We start from the raw sequence: 26,438 nt of genomic DNA, 5'->3' as shown, positions 1-26,438 counted from the left end.
ACACATGTGAGGCAAGCGTTCTACCACATACATAGCTCTTTTAAAATTCTAAATCATTCCCATATTGAAAGAAATAAAGCTGCTCACAGCAATGTAAAGTTTGACCACTTCTAAGTTATTCTTAAGTGCAGCACTGGATTAAGGAACTACTGTTTTCCTCCAGAAAATCAATCATTAATAATAATAATTTAGGTCAACCACATTGCTTTGTTTTCTTTCTTAAACTAGTTCCTATAGCTTTAGTCACAATCATAGATTGTATAGTTTTTGTTGTTAAAGGACATAAAATACAACAAAGCAAGATTCTAAACTTTTTATCTATTAATTTTCAGAGTAGTAAGGTAGATTCACTGTACTAAATTCACTACTTATTACATGATTCAAAGTTCACACAATTAAAGCGTAGGGGGAGATGCTTTGACCCCCAAATGCAAAAGTTATCATTAGCAACTGTGAATGATAATAGAGTATTTTGCATTTAAAACTATTTCTTAGAAACTACTTAACAGTAAATAGTCATCTAAACTCAGAAACTTCCACAGTTATAAATTAAAAAATATGCTAAGGTGTATTAAGAACATTGTCTTCAATAATTATTTAAAGTGATGTTAGGATATGTTTTAAAAATACAATCTTTCATTCTAAAAGAAAAAAGAAAAAAAACTCGAGTTTATGCTTCAAAAAACTGAATGCTGACTACTGAATATCACCCTAGTTGACACTACTGCAGTTGTCTAACAAAGTGGAAAAAGAGGAAAGGTGCTAATCATCAACAGAATCGACCCTCACTGGAGTCTTTCTTACCATGACTATATCTCCAGGCTGGATGGTGATTTCGTCATGACTTCTGGATTCAAAGGGATACAGTGCTCGGTAATACACCACTTTTACATTCTCCTGTGCAGAAATTGTAAGCGGGCCTTTTTCTGTGTACAAAAAATAGGGGGAGGGGTGTGACAAAAAACATTATAAGAAACATCAAAATATGATTAAACCAAACAACCAAGGGCTTCTCTACTGTCCCTCAGATTAGCATCTGAACTATTTCTATCTACTCAAGGAATTTCTGAAACAAATATGAACAACCAAACTAGTGAGGCTCTCTTCAGAGGCCATTCCAATGCTGAGTGCAGCAGGGCAACCTAAAGGTCCCTTCTTCCTTCCTCTTGGCCTGGGCTCCACAGGCACACATCTGCAAAGCATCAACACCCTCTCATCCCCACCCAGGCTGTTGAGCACAGACAACTGTTAGGCTCTGATCCCAGGTCTGAATCAGCCAGGGAGAAAGGGAAGGGGAAGGGAAGCACAACTTTCCATATTAACAGATATGGAAATGTTATGTTTCAGGTATTCAACATGGTAATATAACACACAATTGCTTATTTCACAAAAAGTTACACTGATATTCCTTGGTGAAGTCTTTTGCTACATTTCCTAGCGGGGGGGGAATCAGCCTAAGGATGGACCCTATATAAACATAATTTAGATTTTAAATGAAATAAAACTTTTAAAAAATGTATACAAGTCAGGTGTGGCACACTCCTATAATCCCAGCAATTTGAAAAGCTGAGGCAGGAGAATCACAAGTTTGAGGCCAGCCTGAGCAATGTAGCAAGACCCTCAGAAACTTAGTAAGACCCTGTATCAAAATAAAGAATAAAAAATAAAATTGGTGCTGGGGTCGTGGCTCAGTGGTTCAGTGCTTACCTAGTACAGATGAGGCACTGAGTTTGATCCTCAGCACCACATAAAAATAAATAAATAAGGTAAAGGTATTGTGTCCATCTATAACTAAAAAAAAAAAAGAAAAAAGAAAAAAAAATTAAAAAAAGAAAACAGGCTGTGGATATGGCTCAGTGGTAAAGTGCCCCCTTGGTTCAATTCCCAGTATCTCACCTCTTCACACAAAAAACAAGCATACCAACATAGGATAATTTGATTCTAGTTAACAATAACTCATAACAACCCGCTGAACTTTTCTACTCAAGAACTACAAATATTTTCACACATATTTATCTTATCTAAAAAGCAGCAAAGACAAATTTTTACTTCCATGTGGTCTTGAACTGTGTGATACAAAAAATTCTCTCACTGACCAAACAAGATAAATAAATCCTCATTTTAAACTAGGAGGAAGTACCAGGAACTTCAGCCATGGTGCCTGAACCAACTCAATATCCCTACTCCCATCCCTGCACACTGTGCACAACAGAAACAAGTAAACCTTTATGAAATGGTTTGGAAGTGTATTTGATTTATTTCTGTATACTAGAGCGCTAAAAAAGGACACTGACCAAACTAATAAAACCAGTATAATTTACCACACAAACCAAAAGTCATCACTGTCTCCTACTGAGAATTATTTGCAAAGCTGTACACAACCAAACAAGGATTTTGAAAGTATATTTTAGCTTGTATCTGATGATATTTATATAGACAGTTTTTATAGTCATTTCAATTATCCTTCACATCTTTTTTTTTTTTTAAAGAGGCAAATTATGTACAAAGGACACAATAGTCATACTTCCCAAAAAGTAGAAAACAGTGAGTGCCACACTGCTATAGGCAAGGGAGAAGGTTGCCACATCTTGATGCAGGAACATCCTAGAAATTTCTGGCAAAAATATCAATCAGAAGCAACCAATTCTTTTTGCAAGATAGGTCATCTATACAGACAACCATCATTAGTGATGTTAGGCATATGAGTGGGGTTTGATAATGGAACTTGATGCCACAGAGGAAGCCTGGATGCCAGTGGAGTGGAACAGAGGCTGTTTAAATAGAGTTTTAATGATTCTGAGGAAGGAAGAGCTGCACTGTCCAAAACAAGAGACTGACAATCTCATCTCTGTGATGGAAATGAGACAGGGCTGATTAGACAGACATTTCTCAACAGGCTCTTGGAGAGTATTGACTTATTTTCTAGAATCCTTTTTTTTTTCCCCCTTCCTGGTGCTGGGGATGGAACCTGGGCCTTGTGCATACTGGGCAAACCCTCTACCACACAGCAATACGCCCAGCCCCTAGAATCAATCTCTTTTGGCATCTAATACCTGCAGTGGACCAGGGTGCTTGAACAGCTGGCTTAGCTGGTTCTTGGTGTGGATGGAAAAGCCGACTCAGTTTGTCTTGTGCTTCCTGTTTGCCTTTTTCCTCGCCATCCTTCTTTTTGACACTGTCTTCCCTTTTTAGTTTATCTTCCTCGTGGAGTTTTCTTGGCCGCTGATGCTCATCCTCCTGCTGCACATGCTCCAGCCACTGTTTGTCCCTTTCCTGAGCTCGTCTGCCAACAAAGATGCTTGATTATGGTGAGGAAGCAACTCCAATTGAATACTACTGCTGTCTTTTTTCACTAAAAAGCTCCTAGTCAATGAGCTGCTAAACAGCAAAGGAATATTGTTCTTCAGATAGAGCAACTCAATCAATGAAACAAAGGCTTTCGGGGCTCCAATTCTGAGACAAAAATCACATGATTTAGAAAAACCCAGAAAGAAAATATGTGATGTATTTCATAAAGTGGTTGTAAGAATAAGAAAAAGACACTTCTCAATGTTGAAACTGGTATTAAACTACAAAAAACAAAGCCACAGAACACAGAGGAACATACCTTTTATGAAGATAAACTGTACCCAAAAAGCTGCAAATGCAATATTGCTTAAATAAGTCCATGATCACTCACAGCATTAAAGTTCCTCTATAGCTAAGGCACACCACACTAACATGCCCACATTGCTCCCAAACCTGAAGCTGAACGCAAGAGATTATTCTACTGACTTTGACTAATTTTTGTTGTTGTTCTGCAAAGTAGCTGACACAGCTAAATTTAGGCCTAAAAATTATGTTGGCCTCAATCTGAAATTCACAGGGAAAGACTGGGAATGAGTTTTTGCTTGTTCCATTCAAAATTTGAAACACTTAAAATAAAATTAATGTTCAATTTTATAATGATAACTGGCTCTCTATATATCAACTCCTTTAATGCAGACATCAGGCAGGTAGGACCTGTAGTTATTCCCATTTTATAGATGAGGAAGCTGAGGCACAGATATTACATAACCCATATCACAGAGCCATCCATGTCTATTCAATCCCAAGCAGCCTGCCTGGCTCCAGTGTCCACCTTGAACTACTCTCCTGTGACATGGCAATGCACAAGGGTCATCTTTTGGAATCAGAAAGCTGCCACAGGAACATTATATAAACAGAGTACACTTTTATTCTCCTTGTCAAAAAATTACATTTATTTCTACTTTATGAACATGAGAATTTAGTGCAGATTTTTTAAAAAACTTAAACCTTAAACATTTTACTTACAATTTAAAATTTTTTTAAGAAAATACAGGAAAAAAAACTCCCACATTTATCAGAAGGGTAGAAATGTTAATTGTCATCCTTAACAAACAAACAAGAAAGACCACAATGAAAACAACTTTAAATTTTCTACCAGTGAAGGTCACCATATTTATAGCATATAACCAGATAATAGCTAAAGTTAAGTTTTGGGTACTATTTACGTAATTGGAATATCTATTACATATTATATTTATATTATGATATTTTCAGTTTATTTCTACTCTGTAGAAATGTCAAAGTTTGCTGTAGCAGAGTATAAATAATGAAAGCATTTTATAAACTTTGGCAGAGTTAGAGTTAGTTGCCAAAGCCAGGGTGGTAATCCTTAGTCGCATCCCTCAGGGAAACCAAAAATAGTCCTCTAAGTCCACCCAAGATCACCCCCCCCACACTGGCATTAAGAAACAAAAACATAAACAAACAACAAAGTGGACTCAGAGTATTCCATATACCTGTAAAGAAGTATGCACAGGTGGGGCAGTTTAGAAGAGTTCATTCCCCAAAGGCAACAACCTGCCTCAGGGTCCATTTCTTCCTCTTTTCCGTCTAATTTTAATAAGTAATTTTACAATTTATAGCAAATCACTGGGATATTTGGTGATTCTTTTTGCTTAAGGGTCTAAAATTAACTGAAGTTCAAAAAGCAAATACCTATTAACAAAATCAGACACACCAAAAGGTAACAATTTCCATATTTACTACAGAATGAATGTTACAAGGAAAAATAAACTGCAAACACAAACATCCAAACAAAAAAGACATAAAAATGAGTTTCTATCCTAAGCAGCAGTGGCAAATCGTATTCTTTTGTACTCAAGCTGAATTTGCAGTTGCATAAAAGAAGAAAAGAGACAGAGAGGCACAATCCTGATCTTGCTGGAGAAGTCCTGTGTGGCCAGCCAGCTAGGGGACTTTGATTTCAAACCAGGCACTTTGACCGACACCGTTATTAAAAGGCTGTGGACTGGAAACGTATTTTGGTCATTAGCATGCAAATGAGCCAACCAAGTGTCCCAATTTCCTTGTATAATTCCATTTATCTACATAGGAGAGCTCTGGGAACTAACCAAAACCTTCAGGGGGTACTTAGATATACAAAGATTTATGATACATGTGTTTGTGCCTGTCTATACACACATTAAAGACTGAAGGCTTTTTCTGATATAGTAACTCCCTGGAGAAGCCAGACAAAGAAGAGTAAATACTTGAAGTTTCTTCCCAATGGGACCACAATCCACTGCAAAGACTCACCTTTGGGCTTCTTCTTTTTGCTTTTCTAATTCTAGGATCTTTCGTTCCTGTTCTTTCTGTTTCAGTCGTTCAGCCTCTATGGACTTTTGCTTCTGCAGTTGCTGCTTATTATGTATTTCTCTTAGTTCCTATAAATGATCAAGACACCATTTATGTAATGAAACGAGGGGACAGGCATTAACTGTTTATCAGCATGCAACATTTCACAGTGGGGAGCGTAGGGCACTTAGGAAATGACATTCAGGGCTGAAGAACATTAACTTGGAAAACAAAACACTCTCTACATTTGACATGACTGATCTCCAAAGGCTGCTCAAGATTACATTCCAATGAGCCACAACACATTATACCACTTCTCATGATTTGATCTAGAAAGAACTTGTTCATGGGGGCCAGTGGAGGAGCTATACTGACAAAGGCTCAGTGATAACAGTGGAAACGTAACCCTTTTTATTTTTTAAAATTTTTCTTTTCTTTTTTTTGGTACCAGGGATTGAACCCAGGGGCGCTGAACTACTGAGCTACATCCTCAGCCCCTTTTTATTTTTGTATTTTGAGACAGAGCCTCACAAAGTTGCTTAGGACCTCACTAAGTTGCTGAGGGTGGCTTTGAACTCATGATCCTCCTGTCTCAGCCCCTCAAGCTGCTGGGGTTACAGCATGTGCCACCATACCCGGCAACTTAACCCGTTTTAAGACACTGTGATGTTCCTCAATAAAATCTTATGGTTCTGAGAATGAATCCTCACCTACTTTCACTGGCTTAGAAAACATACACACCTCTTCACACATTACCTCTATAAAACTTCTCCTTCTTATGACACTGCCTTATAGGAAATAGACAGCTCTGCTCCATGACCTTATTTCTTCCCCTACCCAAGTGTGTATTTTCCCTCAAATCATAACTCCTCCAGATCCTATTCTCTTACTAAATCCATGGATGAAGTTGCCAATGGCTTTTTTTTTATTATTAGTTGTTCAAAACATTACAAAGCTCTTGACATATCATATTTCATACATTTGATTCAAGCGGATTATGAACTCCCATTTTTACCCCGTATACAGACTGCAGAATCAAATCGGTTACATATCCACTTTTTTACATACTGCCATACTAGTGTATGTTGTATTCTGCTGCCCTTCCTATCCTCTACTATCCCCCCTCTCCTCCCCTCCCCTCCCCTCTTCTCTCTCTACCCCATCTACCGTAATTCATTTTAAACTAAACCAGAAGTCAGGTTGAAGGTAAAGAGGTCATTTGATAATGATCTCCTTGGATTAGATTTCCTCATTTGATACCAGTCCCAGGAATAACCTTAATTTCCTTCCCAGACTACTGAAAATAAAATGCATTCTATGACACTGAATCACAGGTTTAAACATTCAAAAGAATCCAAAGAAGAATAAGAAAACAATTGTTGAGGGGGAAACCTGTTCCATAGGACTCCAATGGTCATTAATAGATTCAGCCACCAAAACTCCTCTTACTTGGGTCAACAATAGATCAGGTATGTCAAAGTTGTAGCTCAGTGGTAAAGTGCTTGCCCAGCATACAGGATGTTTTGTTTTGGGCAGTGCTGGGGAATTGACCCAGCTCTGCTGGGGGTGGGATGCTCAGTAGAGTCAGGAATGCATTTCTGGTTGACTCCTCAGTCTTTCTAATCAGAGCTGGTGCTCCCAATGGGCAGCTTGGGGTCAACATAGTGAGATTTGGGATTAAGGCCTGCCCTGTCTTCTATCATTTTGCTCTCAGGTAAATCTAAATGGGCAGTTTTCTTTCAGGTTCCCTACCTTTAGATTTGTTCTTGATCAACAAAGATAGAGAGATTATCTGTAGCAGGTCAATGTTTAGAAAAAAGCCCCAAGCATTAAACTAACCTTTTCTTACTAGACTGTTACAAGAATAAAGCTGGAATGTATATAGAAGTGTTTTGGAAACTATAAAAGGCTTTGAGAGGCTTAAAAGGGAACAAAGAGATACAGAAAAAACTGGAGATTAGAGGAGTGTGGGAAGAAGGTACTGGTAAGGAGAGAAATTGGAGAAAAGGTAGAAGATAGGAAGAAAGGAAGGGCTTTGTGGAAAACACAGCAGACAAGCCCAGGAACTTTCAGGCAGGACACAGCAGGGACAGGCAACTCTTAAGGTGAAAATTGAAAGGCTCTTTGCTATGGCAGCAGCCTTGGGTACAGGGCTTCTGAATCAGAAAGGGCACCTGGGACAGGAGCTCAGCCAGTGATGGGGCAGAGGTTGTCAAGAATGGAGACTGAAAATTAACAATGTAGCCTCACTCAGACAGTTCTGACTGCGAGGTGAAAGCCAACTCTAGAAAAAAAGAATTCCATTGTTCATTACCCTCCTCACTGCCTTATTGCGGAACGTTAAACTTAATTTTAATGTGTTAAAAATTCAGCCATATTAGTTTTCATAGTAATTTGGAATCAAGAATAAATAATAACCTCTAATTAATGAGAATGAAAAATCTGGTTAATATTTTGAAGAGAAACAAAATGAGCCAAATCCTGTTGTTAAGAATAATCTGCATTCTTGGCTCAAGTCAGTAAATCTGCATGAAAAGGGAAACTGGAATGGAGTGATACTAAATCAAACTCTGCCCTAAGGGAGAGATCAGGCCCAAAAGTCAGCACACGCAAATAGGAAAGACCTCATCTATCATTAGTTCAATGGCAAAGACCCTTTATAAGGAAGCATAAGTCACAGAAAGATCCAATTTTTCCTATTTGAAATTTCATCCTTAATAACATAGAATTCATACATAGATCCTAAAATAATTTATTGTTAAAAAAAAAAAAAAAAACAGCCCTGTAACTACAAGGTCTTGAGAACCAAGACATCTGGGTCCTAATACCAGGCCCCTGACATGGGCCAGCAGCTGAATCACAGAATAGATGATCTTTAGGGTTTATTTTAGTTCCAGGAACGGTTGTATTCTCAGACAGTATTCATCACATGAAAATGTACTCTTAATTTACATCAGTGTCTCTTTAATTAGGATGTTATTCTTACTGCAGGAATAAGCCAAAAAGCAATGAACAAAATAAACATGAGCTGAAATCAAATACAAAAGACAAGAAATGATAGAGAGGAATACAAGTTTAGTTTACTGTTCAAGAATCTTTACATATTTTTAAAAAGTTATTTATTCAGGAGAAATGTATTAATAGCAGTGATATTAAAGATATTTAGTAAGAGGTACAGCACAACCGGAACATAGACTGCCATGTGCCAGGTAGTCATGGGCACAAATGAAGATGTTTCACTTTTCCTAAGAATCACACTACACATTTCCTTCCTATACTGAGCTCTAGTGACTGGATGTGGATTGGTAAATTAATTTCCAGATACAGTCAAGACAGATGGAAATAAAGCCAGTAATCTGTTAGGAAGTGCTACAAAATGAAAAAGTAACAAGAAGTGAATTTAAAGAATCTACAGAAGAAATTATGCCAATGAGACAGTTTAAAAAACAATTATTTTTTTTAATTTTGTTGAGAGAGAGAGAGAGAGTCTTTTTTGTAGATGGACATAACACAATGCCTTTATTTTTATGTGGTGCAGAGAATCGAACCCGGGTCCCGCCTGTGCTAAGCAAGCACTCTACCGCTGAGCCACAATCCCAGCCCAACAATTATTTTTAAATGTATCAAATATATGAAGGAAGAAAAAATTTAAAATGTATTTATTTCTGAGCATAAATAGGTTCAGCACTATAGCACAGGTTGAACCTATCTTTGGAACTACCTAAATAAGTTGCTGCTTCAAGTACCTCCAAGGAAATGGAACTTGTGGGAGCCATAAAATAACAGATGTCAAAGAAGGTAACAGAAGGCTCTGGCAGCTTAAAATCCAGATTTGAAGACTGAGAAGATTTTCAATTATTTTCTTCATCCAAGTTAAACATTGCTGGGATACACAATCGATTTTAAGGCAATGGAGGTGATCTTATAGCAGGACTGGCAAGCATTCTGGGTCTTCTTTATCTTTGGACTTGGGAGTTAGATGGTACAAACCAACATGGGGAAAACATTTATAATTTTACGATGATAAGGTTTTTCAGAAAGTTGAACTTCTGAGAAGGTAATCTATAAATGCCAAACATGTACTAAAAACTAGTGAATGGCTTTCATTCCTTGGCCATAACAAAGCCCGTTTGGAACACTGAGTCCTTTCACACAGGGTGGCAGATGGCTGCATTATTCTCCCACTATTTTTCAATACTGTTAAAGAGACTGAAGTCCAATTACAATTATTATTTAAAGGCACTTTTTAAATTTTTTTCAGGGAAAAATATTTCAAGGTGAGAAACACGTCTGGTGTCATTAAATTGCTTAATTATGTAGGAAATTGGTGAATTTATTATTGGGAGAAGTAAATAAGAAAAATTTTAACACACTAAATATAATAACTTCTCCTAGTGGGAACCTGATTACAGTGATCCTGCAAATTCTATTAAATGCCCATATACTTTGTCACAATTATGTCTCTACTACAATAAAGGCAAAACGAAACAAAGAAACGACTAAGAATTTTAAAAATCAGCATTTCCTTCATGGCTCTTAAGAAAATTAAATTAGTTTTTCTAAAGCCAATCCCTCTACAATCACACAAATATGGTTGGTTATTGCTATAAGCATACAACTTTATTGATTTTTCCTTAGTAAGGTCTACTCAGGGGTATGATACGTTTGTTTACATTAGTTATAATGGGTAATAATTGAACATTGTCTCCCAATTAAGTATAATTGCTTTCTTAATAAATAAGAGATCATTAAACAAGCACTCAAGAAGAGTAAGCTACATGTTACAAACATGGAAAAAAGGGAAAAATTATATAATATATGGTATATATAAGTTATAATAGTAAGTTTAAAAAAAAAATTATTATGAGATAGAGTCTTGCTATGTTGTCCAGGCAGGGCCTGAACCTCCTGAATATCTGAGACTAGAAGCATGTACTAACTATGCCCAGCTTAAAATAATAAGATTTTTATCACCAATAACATGAACAGATTTTTAAAACTATAGATTTGAATTTCTTAACCAAAATCCATGAAAAAGCTTTGGCCCTATTTTAAAAACAACTTGCCAAATTTGGGGTATGTGGGCATTTTTCTGGTTAAAGGAGGCTCGTAGCTTTTATTTGGTTCTCAAAGGCTCTCCAATCAAAAATGGATTATAAACTACAATAAAAATTTGGCAAATCAAGATTTTGTCTTGTATTAGTTAAGATAAAATAAAAATCAACTTGCTTTTAATTTTCTTCCCTAAAGAGTGAAAAGCTCTCATTTCCTTAAAGAGCTAAGATATCTGAACCATAACACATCTTTTGGACATCCTATGGAGCATAGCCAAAGTGTTTCAAAAGCAATATGTTTGACAAATTGAATACCCAAGAAGACTCAACTATTTTTCCACTGAGAAATATGGCTCACTTTCAAGTTCACTGTAGATGGCTCTTCTATTACTATGCCAAAGGGCACAAAATCACTTGACTTAATTAACTGTGAATGTTTGTTTCTCCTTTATTTGCTCTGAGACAGTAAAAAACAGATGTATTATATGAAATGATATTACTTGAAGTATAAAATACCCACCTGAATAACATGTATGGGATTTCTTTTCATAAACACTACTTTGTATAAATGCCAATAAGGAGAAAACAATTAACTAGCAATATGGGCCTATGAAGGCTAGCAGTTAATGGAAACTGATTTACCAATTCGAATGTCTAACTTTTTGTAAGGATTATTTTGCTTTGGGCCTTTAACTCAGGTTTTCTCTTAGAAATGAGAGACAAAAACGAATATACTCTGACTAATTATTTATATTATACTTAAAATTATTTTTTTAAATTTAATCGATCTTATAAGTATCAGCATCAGAAATTCCAGGTATGTGTTTTTTTTTTTTTCTGTAATCTAATATCTGTAACAAAGTTAAAAGTAGAAGGGCATTTATATAAACAATAATTATTTCTAACCCAGGATTTTAAAAAGGCCTTCTGAGTTTTAAAAGACACTAATTTTTTTCCCAGTATGTTTTGCACACCTATAATCCCAGTGGCTCAGGATGCTGAGGCAGGAGGATCACAAGTTCAAAGCCAGCCTCAGCAACTTAGCGAGATCCTGTCTTAAAATAAAAAAGAGCTGAGATATGGCTCAGTGGTTAAGCATCTCTGAATTCAATCCCTGGTACCAAAATAATTAATAATAAGAAGAAATTAAATTAAAAAACTACAAAAGAAAGGCAACTAGCAAAATCAATGAAGATAGAACTGGACTGGTATGGAAAAATCTGAAAAAAAAAAATAATAACAATTCCAGAACATAGAAACTATACTCCAAATCAAGGAAATGAACATTCCATTTATTACAATTTTTTATTTTTGGTGATGGGGATTGCTTTTTCACTGAGTTATATTCCAAGTCCTTTCATTTTTTTAAAAAAAAATTGAGACAGGGTGTCACTAAGTTGCTGACGCTGAACAGAACTTGAATCCTCCAGCCTTAGCCTCCTGAGTCACTAGGATTCTGGGTGTGTACCACTGTGCCCCACCATTTTTCATAAAATTATAAAGTTTATCTATTTTTAAAATATTAAAAGAAGTGTAAATAAAAAGATATATTGATTGGCAATTTAAATTCTGAGAAAGGCTAAACTAATGTTTAAAAGTATATTCAAAATGCTACTTTTAAATCTGAAGTCAACCTTTCACTAAATAGTGTGTCCCCATGACTCTAATTGGCAGTCAATGTATCTGAAATGCTCTAAGAGGCTGAGAAAGGAGTGTGTGTTGGGGAGAAAGGGAGGGAAGAGCAATAGGAAAAGGCATCAGGAACCTCCCAGAAGGCCTGGTAAATAACTTCAATTACCCAAAAGAAAAAGTGACTTCAGTTTTCCTGAAAAATTTGAATTTCCCACCAATGTTTGTTATATTCACAAAGTAGTATCCTATTATTTTAATTGCATATCATTCTGAAGGATAAAGTTGTTGAGGGGTATGGGTAAACAGGAGAATGAAAGAAAACAGAAGAAAATATCTTTTCTAATAATTGAGTCTGCTTTTCTTCCCTTCCCAGATAATCTTTTACTACACATTTTTTTTGTTTTACTACCTTAAGAAGAAAAAAACAAAAACAAAAACAAAAACAAAAAACCTCTAACTAAAAAACTCAAATCAAGCAACCAACCACCCAGTCTACCAGTAAGCACAGAATCTAATATACAACATCTGTTAACTATTTTGAAGCTGGGGAATTTTCTGTTATTTGATTATATTTGAGGAATCTGTATAAAGTTCCCATAATAACAAGTAATGAGAGGATTTTACTACTTCTATTCAGAAGTCTTTTCTGAAGAAACATATAGGCAAAAATAAAATGTTATCTTAAACAAAAATAGCAAACCATAGAACAGCCAAACATTATTCTACCAATTACAGGAGAGCAATGCTGTTATTTCTCTTCCTGTCTCTCCTTCTCCTCTTCCTGGATCTTTTCCTTTCCATCACTGTTTCTCTTCACATGCTTCCCCAACCCCTGACTTCTCATTCTGTTTTTCAGTTCTTTCTCCAGCTCTTTTCTTTTCTCCCTTGGTTGCTAAACATTTTCCCTTTCACTGCCTTCAGAATGAATGGGCCTGTCATGAAAGCAAGTGTCTAAACCAAGAGCAGAAAGTCTTAGTTAAGCAAACAACCTCATTTAGCATAACTGGTGTTCTCATTTCATCTCTTTAGTTCTTAGGAACAATTTTCAGTACCGGTATCATTTTTTTTTTTTAACTGGTATAGAACCGGTATCACTATGAATAGAATTTATAGTTCTAACAGCCCCCGTGTCTATCTTAAGAAGCCAGGATTTCCTAAGTGTATTAAAAAATCTGATTCTTAATTAGTCCTAAAAACTCAAATTTCACTAAGAAATAAAATACTATGTCTTTCTGGAATAATACACTGTCCATAATACTGTCTCCCACATCATGGAAAAACACACAAAGACACAAACAGTAACTGAATGCTCTTTCAAAATTTTGTAGTTGCAAATGAAACAATCTCGAATGCTTGTTATAAAGACAAGACTACAGTATACAGTACCTTGTCCAGCTGGTATTCAGAGCTTACACCATCACAAACACAACTTATCAAGAGGAAAGATTCAATCATACTCCATGGTTAATAATTATTAATTATTATTAACTGTTACAAAGAAAGCTTAGTACTTCATAGTAAATGCTATCTTAGACACTGGGCACTCATCTGTGGAGGGGAAACTGAAGCACAGAGCTGGAGATGGTTCATCATTCTTAGTCTGAGAAAGATGTGCATTGCCTGAGTAGGGCATGGAGACCTTTAGAAAGAAGTCTAAGTGGATGACGCAGCCCAGGAGAACTGCCAGGCACTGCCACATTGCCTCCTCCATTGCCACTGACTGGAAGAAAGAAACGCGCCAGTGTAAATGGCCATTCACATTGGGACTTGTCCAGTACACAGTGACTAGACAAGGACCAACAAGGACTCAACTTTCAACATGAAACACAAAACCTTGCCTCTGTGGGTGTTAGATTCTCTTAAAAGGCACACAGTGGAGACTTGCAAACTGTAAGATATACTTTATGCTGCTGCTTGGTATTATTCTTACAGTATTAAGACATGGAACACTAGGATTTACAGTAATGATGAAAACTGCCACAGTAACTACTATCGCTTGCAAAGGCAATGTGAAGACAAAAGCTAGAAAGCCCCTATGGGTAGTGTGATTTGACACTTGTTAGAACCATGATTTTATACCTCTAGGAAAGCACCATAAATAAGAAAAACAATTATAAGAAAGTTTATTACATGCATTTTAGACATATAGCTTCTCCAAAAGAAATCAAGCTTTTATTTTCCTATAAACTGAGGTATAAAGAGAAAGTCATAAATAATCAACAATTCCCTCCCCCCTTGGAGTACTGGGGATTAAACTCTTTATGAGTTATAGTTTTTTTTTTTAAACAAAGTCACTGTGAATAAAGTCAGAACCATATATTCAGTTTGTAGAATTTTTGTTTGTTTGTTTTTGGGTACTAGGGATTGAATTCAGGGGCACTTAACTCCTAAGCCACACCCCCAACCCTATTTTTTATGTTTTATTTAGAGACAGGGTCTAACTGAGTTGCTTAGTGCCTCACCGTTGCTGAGGCTGGCTTTGATCCTCCTGCCTTATCCTCCCCAACTGCTGGGATTACAGGCATGTACCACCACTCCCAGCGACAATTTTAAATAGGTTTCTGGAACACAAATTTGAGATAACTGATTTCTTAACACAGAATATTTGTTGCAAACAGAATACATTTGGGGGGTAGGTACTGGGGATTGAACCCAGGGATGCTTAACCACTGAGCCACAACACAGCCCTTTTTATTGTGAGACAGGGTCTCACTAACTTGCTTAGGCCCTTGCTAAGTTGCTGAGGCAGGCTTTGAACTCAAATTCCTCCTGCCTCAGCCTCCTGAGCCACTAGGATCATAGGCATGTGGCACTTCACACAGCAGAATACATTTAAAAGCAGAAATTTATGGTAAAAAAACTTGATCCACTGAATTAAAACTACTTTAGGAAGTACTAATTCATGCTAGTACTAGTTCATGCACTAACAAAATGAATTATTTCTGGCTTGGTATTTTAGATGATCACCAAAAAGCTAAAATATATAGTGCATATCAGAGATAGCAAATATACAAAAGATGCTAATTGAGGAATTTCTAGCACAAGAGTTTCAGTATCTTGGGTGCTATAATTTATTCTCCTCTTCCATTCCCCCCCACTTTTCAGACTTATTTAAAAAATAAAAAGCCAAGTTGATTCGCTATGGTAAGATTCTTGTTTCCTTCCTCAGTATTTCTTGATTTATGGTGATAAGTTAGATGCATATTTAAAAGATCAGAGAGAAACAAAAGGGCCCAAAATTTGAGATCATATGGTGAATCTCTAGTAAATCACAACAGTGGACTAAGTATGCTTCATATTTTCACTATTGGTTCCTATATGAAACAAAGAACTGTTAATCTGACTCCAACAGTAAACATTTCCTTTTTATTTTTTTTTACTTTTTTTTTTTTTAAACATATTTATTTATTTATTTATTTATTTTTTTAGTTATTGGCAGACACAACATCTTTGTTGGTATGTGGTGCTGAGGATCGAACCCGGGCCGCACGCATGCCAGACGAGCGTGCTACCACTTGAGCCACATCCCCAGCCCCTACTTTTTTTTTAATATTTATTTTTCGATAGTAGTTGGACACAATACCTTTATTCTATTTATTTATTTATGTGTTGTGCTGAGGATCGAACCCAGGGCCTCGCACGTGCTAGGTGAGCGTTCTAACACTGAGCCACAACCCCAGCCCCAACATTTCCTTTTTAAATAAAGACTTGAGAATTTCTATCCTTGCTTATCAGATCTTGTATAGGGAAGGTGGAAGTATAATGCTTCCTGAATTGAAGAAAATGGAAGAAATCCTCAAACAAAAAAATGAGTGTGAACTAGACATTCTGGAGGTAAGGACTAAATCAGATCATATATATATATGGCAGAATAATAAAATATACTTAGTTTCATAAACTTTCGTTAGAGAAACTAAATACTAAACATACTTCTCAATCTGTCTTATACTTCAGAATGAGGGATAAATAAGGGTACAAATGTTCCCCATATAATTTTATACCTAAGAAGCTGGACATGATTTTGTGCATGAAAGCAGTTGTGTATGTGTGTGTGTGTGTGTGTGTATGTGTATTGGGGAGGGGAGTATTGGTTCCTCAATTGTGAAGCCAACAATTTCAAGTAGGTTTAGTGTCTTGGTCAACTAATTAAAATGCTTTGTACTAGCCTGCATCAAATGAATTACATTTTCTTCTTCCATGTGAACATTATTTATGAATATGAAATACAACTGCCAAGAGCCAATTTCTTTTCTATACTCTCTAGCTGGTTTCCTTTTAGGAAAAAAAGATTTAAAATACAGCAGATCTACACCATCAAGCTAGCTGCAGGAAATTAACTTCTCTCTGGGCAAGGCAGAAATAAAGTTCTGCATCATTTAGTGCTCTGTAAGGACTGCTATATCAAGAGAGATATCCAACAAATCCCAGAAGTCAGGCTACTAGCTCTTCCTGCTCTATCTCATCATATAAAAATTATAGTTGCTAATGAATACATGCTCTAAGGTCAGAAAAAATGCTTCACATTTTCCAGTGTGATTATAACAAAGAAAAGTAGGCAAGAAGACCCCTGATAAACTAAATGTTAACTCAGTCTCTGAGTGGTCACAATCAAATTATAAATCTTTTGATTATTTGATTTAATTGCTTCTGTTTTAGTTTCAGAGGAATTCTAAAAATAATAACCATAAGACAACATATTACATTCAGTAAGTTTTCTAAATGAGTGTTAATGGCAAAACAATATAGTTATATTGGCTTGTGACTTTTTTACTCACTAGATTAAATTTAAATAGAAAAATAACTTAATCATTAAACTAAAAGAAATCTATATTAAGGCAAAAATCTTAATTAATGAGTTCAAAAGATAGCTGACTACTTCACAGATTGTATTCCAAGAGATTATTAAAAAACAGTATAAAATTGCAACTGAGGATGTGGCTCAGTGGCTAAGCACCCCTGGGTTCAATCCAAGGCACCAAAAAAAAAAAAAAAGAAAGAAAGAAAGAAAAGAAAGTAGGGCTGGGATTGTAGCTCAGTGATAGAGTGCTTGCCTAGCATGTGTGAGGCCCTCGGTTCAATCCCTAGAACCCATATGTGAGGATTTTGATTGTACTTAGAGATGGAGAACTTACAGCTGCACTTTCAATACTTATATGCCACACTTAAATCACATACATACAAATATAAAATACAGATAATACATACACCGCCACAACATAAGCATAAAAGCAAAGTGAAGAAAAATACTAGGTTGGCTAAATATTTTTCCTAAAAAAAAATTGTGCTGTTTCTATGAACAGTACATTCTGGGAATTGAACAACTGAGCAAAGTTCATTACCTAATGCTCCAAAAAACAGCACAAACACCTCAAATTTAGATGTCTAGACAATCTGGTCTAATCTTTCAATCCAGATGTAAACTAAAAATCTCAAATATGCTTTATAATTTTTTTAATTTTTAATTTTTTTGGTTTAGAAATAAAGAATAGGAATTTTACTTCCTAGTTTCAAAAGCTAAAATGGCCAGAAACAAGTTTATAAAGAATTTTAAGTTAGAAAAGAAAAACAAATATTTTGAAAGAAAAAAAAAAGTATCACATCCAATTTCTAAAAGAACATAGCAGTTAAAAACTCTAATAGCTTACTTAAATTTAAAATAACATATAATAATTATTTAAAAGAGATGAACTTGTTGGACAAGCTTCCTGGGGGCTGACCCAGGAAGATTGCAAGTTCAAAGCCCCCCTCAGCAATAATTTAGTGAGGCCCTAAGCAACTTAGCTAGACTGTCTCAAAATAAAAAACAAAAAGGGCTGAGGATGTGGCTCAGTGGCTAAGCAACCCTGGGTTCAATCCAAGGCACCAAAAAAAAAAAAAAAGAAAAGAAAGAAAGAAAGAAAAGAAAGTGGGGCTGGGATTGTAGCTCAATGATAGAGTGCTTGCCTAGCATGTGTGAGGTCCTGGGTTCAATCCCTAGAACCACATAAAAATAAATAAACAAAATAAAGGTATTATGTTCATCTACAACTAAAAATACTAAAGAAAAAGAAAAAAAAAAAGAAGAAGAGAAAATGAGCTGTTTCCATTCTGGATTTCTTGTAAGAGTTAACATTCTTAGGATGATAAAGTTGTGAGGTTAAATTGAAAGCAATCAGAAAGAACCTGTGATCTTTACTATTTTATGTTCCCTCAGAGCTCGGGCATTTTTCTAAGTTTTCCTGTGCAAATGTGACAAAAACATACACCACTTCTGCCACAAAAGAAAAGCAATTAGTGCACTAAACAATAAAAATTTAGAATGTGAGGGAACAAAATGACTACTTATTTAAGCACAATCTTAAAGGCAAGAAGTGGCAGAAAAATTCTCAGTTTTAAGAGGAAAAACAATCCCTCTGAGCAGTATGCAAAGAACACAAGAAAGAGGAAGCTTGAGGGCCTGGTTTCTGAAATTCCACTTGATATGGCTATGAACAGGCAAAAAGATGAAAATGTATACAAAACAATTCAGGTTAAAAACAGACATAATGCTGGGGCCACTCACTGATCCAGAATTTATAAATGCCAAATTCATTTTTATATCTCAAGGAAGAAAAATGCAATTTAGATGGTATAATGCTCATCCATAAATGTGAAGGCTTTCACCAAGGTTGAAATGCCAGTTCAATACATTTTTCTGCCTGGGATTCCACATCAACTAATCAGCTGGACAGTTAGGAAAATGAAAGGGTAAGACATACATGTAGGCACACAGAGAACAGTTACCTTCAGCTGGTTATTGAAAATATCAATCTCCTGCAGTTTTGACCTAGTTTCTTTCTCCACCTCATCCAGTTGGTCTCGTAGCTGCTGCCGAGCTAGTTCTTTTGCTTCTAAGGCTCTTTTGAGTGTAAGAAGTGAATCTCCTATTTTAGAAAAACAGTGAGAGACAGGAAAAACTTTAATTGGCAGTGAGGGAAATGTTTTTTAACATTTTCATGTCACTTGAGAAAATTCTTGCTGTCTGTAAAAAAGAAAAAGGTTGTGGCTGGGGTGCAGCTCGGCAGTAGAGCCCATAGAGCTGTGCTTGGCACGCATGAGGTGAGGCCCTAGGTTTAATCCCCAGCATATTTAAAATGAAAGAGAGAGAAAAGGAGGGAGAAGGAGAGAGAAAGGAATTAAAGGAGAGGGAGGGAAAAAGCCAACTTTAAAATTCTGGGGCTGGGGTTGCAGCTCAGTGGCAGAGCTCCTGCCTAACATGTGTGAGGCACTGGCCTCGATATAAATATACATAAATTTTAAAAAATAAAGGTACATCCACAACTAAAAATTATTAAAATAAATAAATAAATAAAATACCTACTGTGCAAACTATTCTGCTGAACTTGTTTTAATTGGTCGTTAAGTATCTGTTTTTCTGGAATAAGTCTTCCAAGCATTTGCTGAGATTCCTAGGGGAGGAGGAGAAAAACAACGGTGAATGACAGGGAACACTCTGATGTCCACACGCAGAATTAGTGCCTAAGTCAGTTTTCTTGACCCTCAGAGATACTCCTGAATGGCTTGAATAGCAGAGAGGTTAGTCAGCTCTTCCCAAGTCCTTATGGTGAACCACATTTAACTGCTAGTCAGGGTGACTCTTGCTTTCTTGCCAAGGAATAAACTGTTTGCCAAGTGTTTTTTTCACTAAAATAAAGTTAAGACAGTTATAGCTTCCTTGGTATTGCTTACATTCTTGTTGTCTCACTGGACATTTATAAGCTTTTAAAGATAGCACTTCAAAAACACTGTGCACACAGAAAACAGAAGTGAGGATCTCTCAATTGCATGGAGATCAAGTATAAATACAGTGGCCCAATTGCTTGTAAACTAATTTGGTAGGAATTACTCTGTTATTATAATCTGAGCTTTAATACTTAATAGGGCAGAATTTAGGTTTATGATATACCTGAAGTTGGGAACAAAACAGATTTTTAACCACTAGAATCTTAACTGCTTCAAATGTGCATGTTTTTCTGTCACAAAGAATGGAACTTTAAACAGGTACATAAAAGTCTTGAACCACCTTTATTTTAACTGACACAATGAAAAAAACTAAAACCATACTGTACAAATGCTATTTGGAATTTTTTTTGTGGGGTTACCAAGCACAGTATTTGCTTAAGTTCAGTTGTAAATATCCTCTATAGTTTCTACACACTTCAGTAAAATGGTAGGCTTTTCAGATATAAGAGGCACCATGGCTACACCTGTGATCCCAAAAACTAGGAGGCTGAGGCAGGAGGATCCCAAGTTTGAGGCTAGCCTCAGCAACCAAGNAAAAAAAAAAAAAAAAAAAAAATCACATTTAAATTTATGAAGGATATTGAGGATGTTGGTTTTATCCTTGTCTGGTTTTGGTATCAGGGTAATGCTGAGCTCAGAAAATGTTAGAGAATATTCCTTCCTCTTCTATTTTAAAATGTTTATGTTGAAATGATATCTCTTCTTTAATTTTTGGTGACATTTATCAGTGAGGCCTTCTAGGTCTAGGGTTTTCTTTGTGGTAGGATATTTAACAGTAAATTTACTTAATAGATATATAAATATTCAGGTTTTTTGTTTCTTCTTCACTCTATTTTGATAATTTGTATATTTCAGTGAATTTATTTTATCAAAATTATTAGACTTATTTACATAGTTGTTTATAGATATAAAAGGCATACAGTTTAGAAAATGAAAAATAAAGCTGTCTTTTTTCAAGCATGGCAAGTTTATATAGCTAAAAACCCCTAAAGAATCTACAAAACATTCTTTTAGAAATAAGGTACAGGAAGCCAGGAACAGTGGTGCATACCTGTAATTGCAGCAACTCATGAGGCTGAAGCAGGAGAATAACAAGTTCAAAGCCAGCAGATTAATTAGCGAGGCACTTAGTAACTCAGTGAGACCCTGTCTCTAAATAAAATATAGAAAAGGTCTAGGGATGTGGCTCAGTGGTCGAGTGCTCCTGGGCTCAATCCCCAGGTACCAAAAAAAAAGAAAGAAAGAAAGAAATAAGACACTGGAGCTGGGGATATAGCTCAGTGGTTGAGCACCTGCTTGCCTAGCATATGTGCAATCCTGGGTTCCATCCCCAGCACCGCAAAAAAGAAAAACAAACCCTGAGAAATTAGCTAAACAATAACACAGAAAAGAAAAAAAAAAAAAAAACACAGAAAAATAACTATAAAAAATAAATTCTATTTTTATATACTGACATCATATAGTTGGAAACTGAAATAAAAAATAGGCAATATACAATTGCATTGACCACAGAATACTTAAGGAAAACTTTTAAAAACACATATAAAACTACAAAAATATGCTGAAAGAAATTTACAACCACCTAAATAAATTGAGAGATAATCTATAAAACTCAATATTGTTAAATGTCAAATCTTCCTGAAATGATCAATAAATTCAAAGGAATTGCAACAATGTTCTACAAAAATTTTTTTAGTTCTAGATATTTTTGAAGGAAAAAAAAAACAAATAAAACTGACATGCTAATTCTGTAATTTTTATGGAAATGACTTAGAATAGGCAAAATTTTTTTTTCAAAAAGAATAACAATAACAGGGTACTCAAACTTGATTTCAAAAACCAGAATAAGGCTATAGTTATCCATGGAGTAAGGTGATGGTGAAAGGATAGATACAGATTAAAGGAAGAGTTCAGAACAGACCTTTTATAAATATATGCAACTGCTTTTCCACAAGCTACCATGGAAATTTAATGGGAAAGCCAAGTGTTTTCAATAAATGGCACTTGGTATATACGGAGAAAAATGAACATCAACTTCTAACTTAGGACCATATGCAAAAACCAACGTGAAATGGATTATAGACCTAAATATGTAAAACATAAAACTTTTGAAGGAAAACAGAAGAAAATGTTGCAGTCATGGGGCAAAGATTTCTTAGAACACAAAAAGCATGATCATACAAATAAATTAACAAACTAAACCTTATCAAAATTTAAAACTTCTGTCCTTTAAAAAATAGTATTACGAAAATGAGAAGCAACCCAAAAGTTGGGAGAAAATATCTGCAGATCATGTATCTGACAAATGACTTGTTGACAAAAATTTATATAGAAGTCTTACAATTCAATAGTAAGGAAAACAACTCAACCAAAAACGGACAGGCAAGTTCAGATAGTTTGAAGATACACAAATGATACCATGAAACATGTAAAACGTTGACCAACATCATCAGTCTTCATGGAAATGCATATACAAGAAAAAATGAAATATATTTGCTGCATACCTACCAGAAAAGTCAAACTTTAAAATAATGACAACACCAAGTATTGGTAAGGATGAGAAACCATTGTATCACTCACAGATTGCTGATTAGAATGTGAAGAGGTACAAATAATTTCTACCATTGACAGTTTTGTGGTAGGGGGGTTTAAAGATAAGACTTATATGGCACAATTACACTCCAAAAAATTTGCCTTGGAGACATAAGTTATAATTCCACAAAAATACTATACATAAATATTCATTGTAGTTTTAGTTATGAAAATCCCCAATTAGAAAGAACCCAGATATTAATCAACAGGTGAAGGGATTAGTAAATATTACTCAGTGATAAAATGAAACAATGTACTTATTCACTCAACAACATTGAAAAATCAATCTTGAAATCATCATGCTGAGAAAAAGAAGTGAAAGAGTCACTGTGGTCAAATATGATGATCTGCAGGTAATATCTGCATGAATTTGATGCCCTACCTGTAGTTCAATGCTTGATACCAAACTAGGTGAGATAACAGTTCAATCATACCAGGTGAGATAATAGATGAGAGGTAAATGAAGGCAAAATTGCCACTAGCACACTATCAAGTCTCAAGTCTTACCCTACACATCTTTCTTACATCCCACTAAAATCTTAATTGCACCTATTTACTAGTCTTGTATGGTCTGGCCTCCACCTGGCATCCCAGAAGCCTGCTACAGCCTCAGGTCACTGGTGGCACAGCTGTATCCCTACCTAAAACTTGTTCTGCCATAGTTTAGTCCATCACAGACTTCAAATCTGTGCAAATGTCACCTTCACAAAAGGCCTACCCTGACTACCTTAGTTTAAATCACAACACTGCTAACCACCAGGACTCTCTACTGCCTTCCCTTCTACTGTCCTTGGCACTTTTCATTTTCTCATAGATACAAACTTTATAGTTCTGTTAGTATGTGTCCCTCTTGCATACAGAGGGTAAGGTCCATTCAGCTCACTCTCGGTGTCATTTCCGTTGCTCAACACTATAGCCTCAGTACCTAAAAGACAGCCCAGCACCTAATAGTGTGTAGCAAACACTTGTTGAGTTTGTTTACTTGACAGTTGACTTTTAAGAAAAGGACCCCACCCTCTTCACCTTTTTTCCCCAGAAATCTAGTATATGGTAGATGCTTACTGTTTGTTGAATGAATAAATAAATAAAATGAATCAGAGGCAAGCATGTAAGCCTAAAATCTTTTGTGATACATTGTTTTCTTACCTGTAACTGTTGCTGCAAATGGGTGATTTCGGCAATTCTCAACTCTCTAGATTTGTTTGTACTCTCAATTTCTTGCCTTTGGGTGGTTAATCGACATCTGATATCTTGAAGTTTTCCTTCTAATTGATGCTTTTTATCATTCTTTAACAAATGAAAGATAAAAGGAATTATTACCATTTTTAATGGTTCAATGGTAGTATATATCCAAAGCATGATCAAATATCACTCACTAGAGCTTCTAATTCAAATTCCAAAGTCTTTTTCTTTGCTTTCAATACAACTATGTCCTCTTGTTCTTTATTTCTTTGATTTAAAAGTTCTTGCCTTCGGTTCCGTTCCCATTCAAGTTGTCGTTGTCTCTCAAGTTCCCGTTTCGCAGCCTGTCAAAGTCACAGTTTATTAATTTTTCAGTTCTTATGCTCTAACATGTCTCTTAACAAAAGTATCATGTAGTAAGTCTTTCCTTTTAAGGATGAAATATAGACATTACAAGAAATCATATCATAAAGCAATAAAAATTTTTATAAAAATCAGTGCTCCTTCTAAGGAAAAAAAGGGAATATTCAGAACTAATTATATTTACATAAGATGACAACCAACAGGATCATTTCACATTGGAATCTCATTCTTCATGCCTTCCAGAATGCATGATATACTAAATAAAAGTGCTCCGTTTTATTTACAGACTCACAAATAGGAAGGAAAATTTCTTTAGTAAAATCAAGTTTAAATCTAAACAATTCTAAATCTAAATCAATCTTAAATCTAAGAACTAAAACAAACAAAACTTGTTTTTTTCCCAACAAAAGAGAAACTATTATTTACAGTTAAGCTTTCCTTATCCAGAATGCTGGGACCACAAGTGTTTCTGGTCTCAGCAGTTTTCAGTTTTGGAATATTTGTATAGATTTTGCTGTTGGTAGTGTGACTGCCTCTTACTCAGCAAGCTCCCAATCACACTGCAAAGTCCCGGAGGCCAAGTGGCACATCTAGTCATCACTGAAACTCCAGGGGCTAGCAATGCATAGCAATAGTAAATTTGTCTACTAAACAATTCTGAATAAATACTTTAAAAAAGGAAGGTAGTATGCCTTTCCATTGTCCATTCTGGTAACTGAAATCTTTTGGGGTGGCGAGTGGAATGCATGGTTGGCCTGTGCAATGCATAGGCTTCAATCTCCAATACCAAATAGATAAATATCTAAAATTTGTTAGCATCTGTGTGTATTTGCTTGAACAAAAGGCAGCTATGGCTACATACTGTCTAGAGCAATCAGCAGGAGATGAAACCAAAGTATTTTTTTAATAAAGAAAAATTCCTCATCTTTATATTTCATTCATGTGAAAAGAATCATAGCTTTGCTTCTGTAGTAATATAGTAAAATTGTGAAGTTGAACAAGAGATTGACTTGGTCCCTTTCCAGATCTGACACCATAGAATATATGAAGATTTCCCAGACATATTTTTAGGGGGGCAGGGGAACAGTCTCAAAACAATAAAATGGCTTTGATAACATCAAGTGGTTTAAAATTATACAACCTCCACCCATGCCACCACATAAATCTTTACATTTTTATATAAATGTGTAAATACAGAGAAAAGAATCTGGAAAAACACCTAACTGCTCTCTTAGTTTGTTATAAGACAGTGCAATAAAAAAACTTATAGAAGAATGTTGATATTAGCATTTGTAATAGCTAAAAAAAAATAACTCAAAGTTCATCAACTTATGAGTAGATAAATGAAACGTAGTATATCTATAAAACAGAATACTACTCAGCCATAAAAAAAGGATAAAATACTGATTCATGCTAAAATATGGATGAACCTTGAAAATGTAGGCAAAGTGAAATCTAGACACAAAAGGCCACATACTGTACAACTTCCAGAACAGGTAAATCTAGAGAGATAAGGAAGTGGTTGCAGGGGCTGGGGGCAAAGAGGAATGGATAATTACTCCTTAGTGTAAGGGGTTTCTTTTTGGGATGATGAAAATGCTCCAGAATAGACAGTGTGATGGTTGTGTAACTTTTGAATACACTACAATCTCCAGATTATTAAAAGGAAAAACAACAGCCTAGTGGGGCGGTTACATGCTTGTAATCCCAGCTACTCGGGGGACTGAGGCAAGAGGATCACAAATTCAAAGTTGGCCTATCTGGGCAACTTAATGAGACTCTGTCTCAAAAAAAAAAAAAAAAAGCAGAAAGAGAGCTGGGTTGTGGCTCAGCAGTAGAACTGCTTGCCATAGCATGTGAGAGGCCCTGGGTTTGATCCTCAGCAAACACATAAAAAATAAATAAAAATAAAGATATTGTGTCCAACTACAACTAAAAATATAAAATATTAAAAAAAAAAAAGGAAGAAAGAAGGGTTGGGGATGTGGAAATAGTGGTAGAACAACTTACCTAGCATTTATGAGGCCAGTAGTTTAATACACACAAAAAATTAAAAAATTGAAAAAGGAAAAACAGACTGCCCTACATTAATAACATCATTTGAATAATTCTACAAAGAGAAAAGACAAAAGCTCAATGTGTTTATTAACAAGGTTGTCCACAGCTGCTTAACCTCTCGCCTCTCAAATCTCTTTCCTCCCTCTCCTCCTC

The 26,438-nt window shown here is 35.6% G+C and overlaps 1 protein-coding gene across 13 annotated transcripts in view; it reads right to left on the bottom strand.

Moving 5' to 3' along the window:
- Window positions 1-26,438, bottom strand: part of Itsn1 (intersectin 1) — a 168,020-nt gene that overhangs the window by 89,762 nt on the left and 51,820 nt on the right. For all 13 annotated transcript variants that reach the window (XR_007347748.1, XR_007347749.1, XM_048803614.1 and 10 more), the window contains exons 13-19: window positions 24,059-24,208; window positions 23,829-23,969; window positions 19,669-19,756; window positions 19,092-19,231; window positions 5,605-5,732; window positions 3,054-3,283; window positions 805-926 (exon numbers count right to left, since the gene is read on the bottom strand). Coding sequence is in view for 11 of the 13 variants with exons in the window: in XM_048803614.1 (XP_048659571.1) it covers window positions 805-926; window positions 3,054-3,283; window positions 5,605-5,732; window positions 19,092-19,231; window positions 19,669-19,756; window positions 23,829-23,969; window positions 24,059-24,208 (999 nt within the window). In the remaining 2 variants the exon portion in view is untranslated. The remainder of the gene's footprint in view (window positions 1-804; window positions 927-3,053; window positions 3,284-5,604; window positions 5,733-19,091; window positions 19,232-19,668; window positions 19,757-23,828; window positions 23,970-24,058; window positions 24,209-26,438) is intronic.

This window comes from Marmota marmota, unplaced genomic scaffold, assembly GCF_001458135.2.
Source record: "Marmota marmota marmota unplaced genomic scaffold, marMar, whole genome shotgun sequence".
In the NCBI taxonomy this organism is placed as follows: Eukaryota; Metazoa; Chordata; class Mammalia; order Rodentia; family Sciuridae; genus Marmota; species Marmota marmota.
This window is presented reverse-complemented; position numbering and strand designations above follow the sequence as displayed.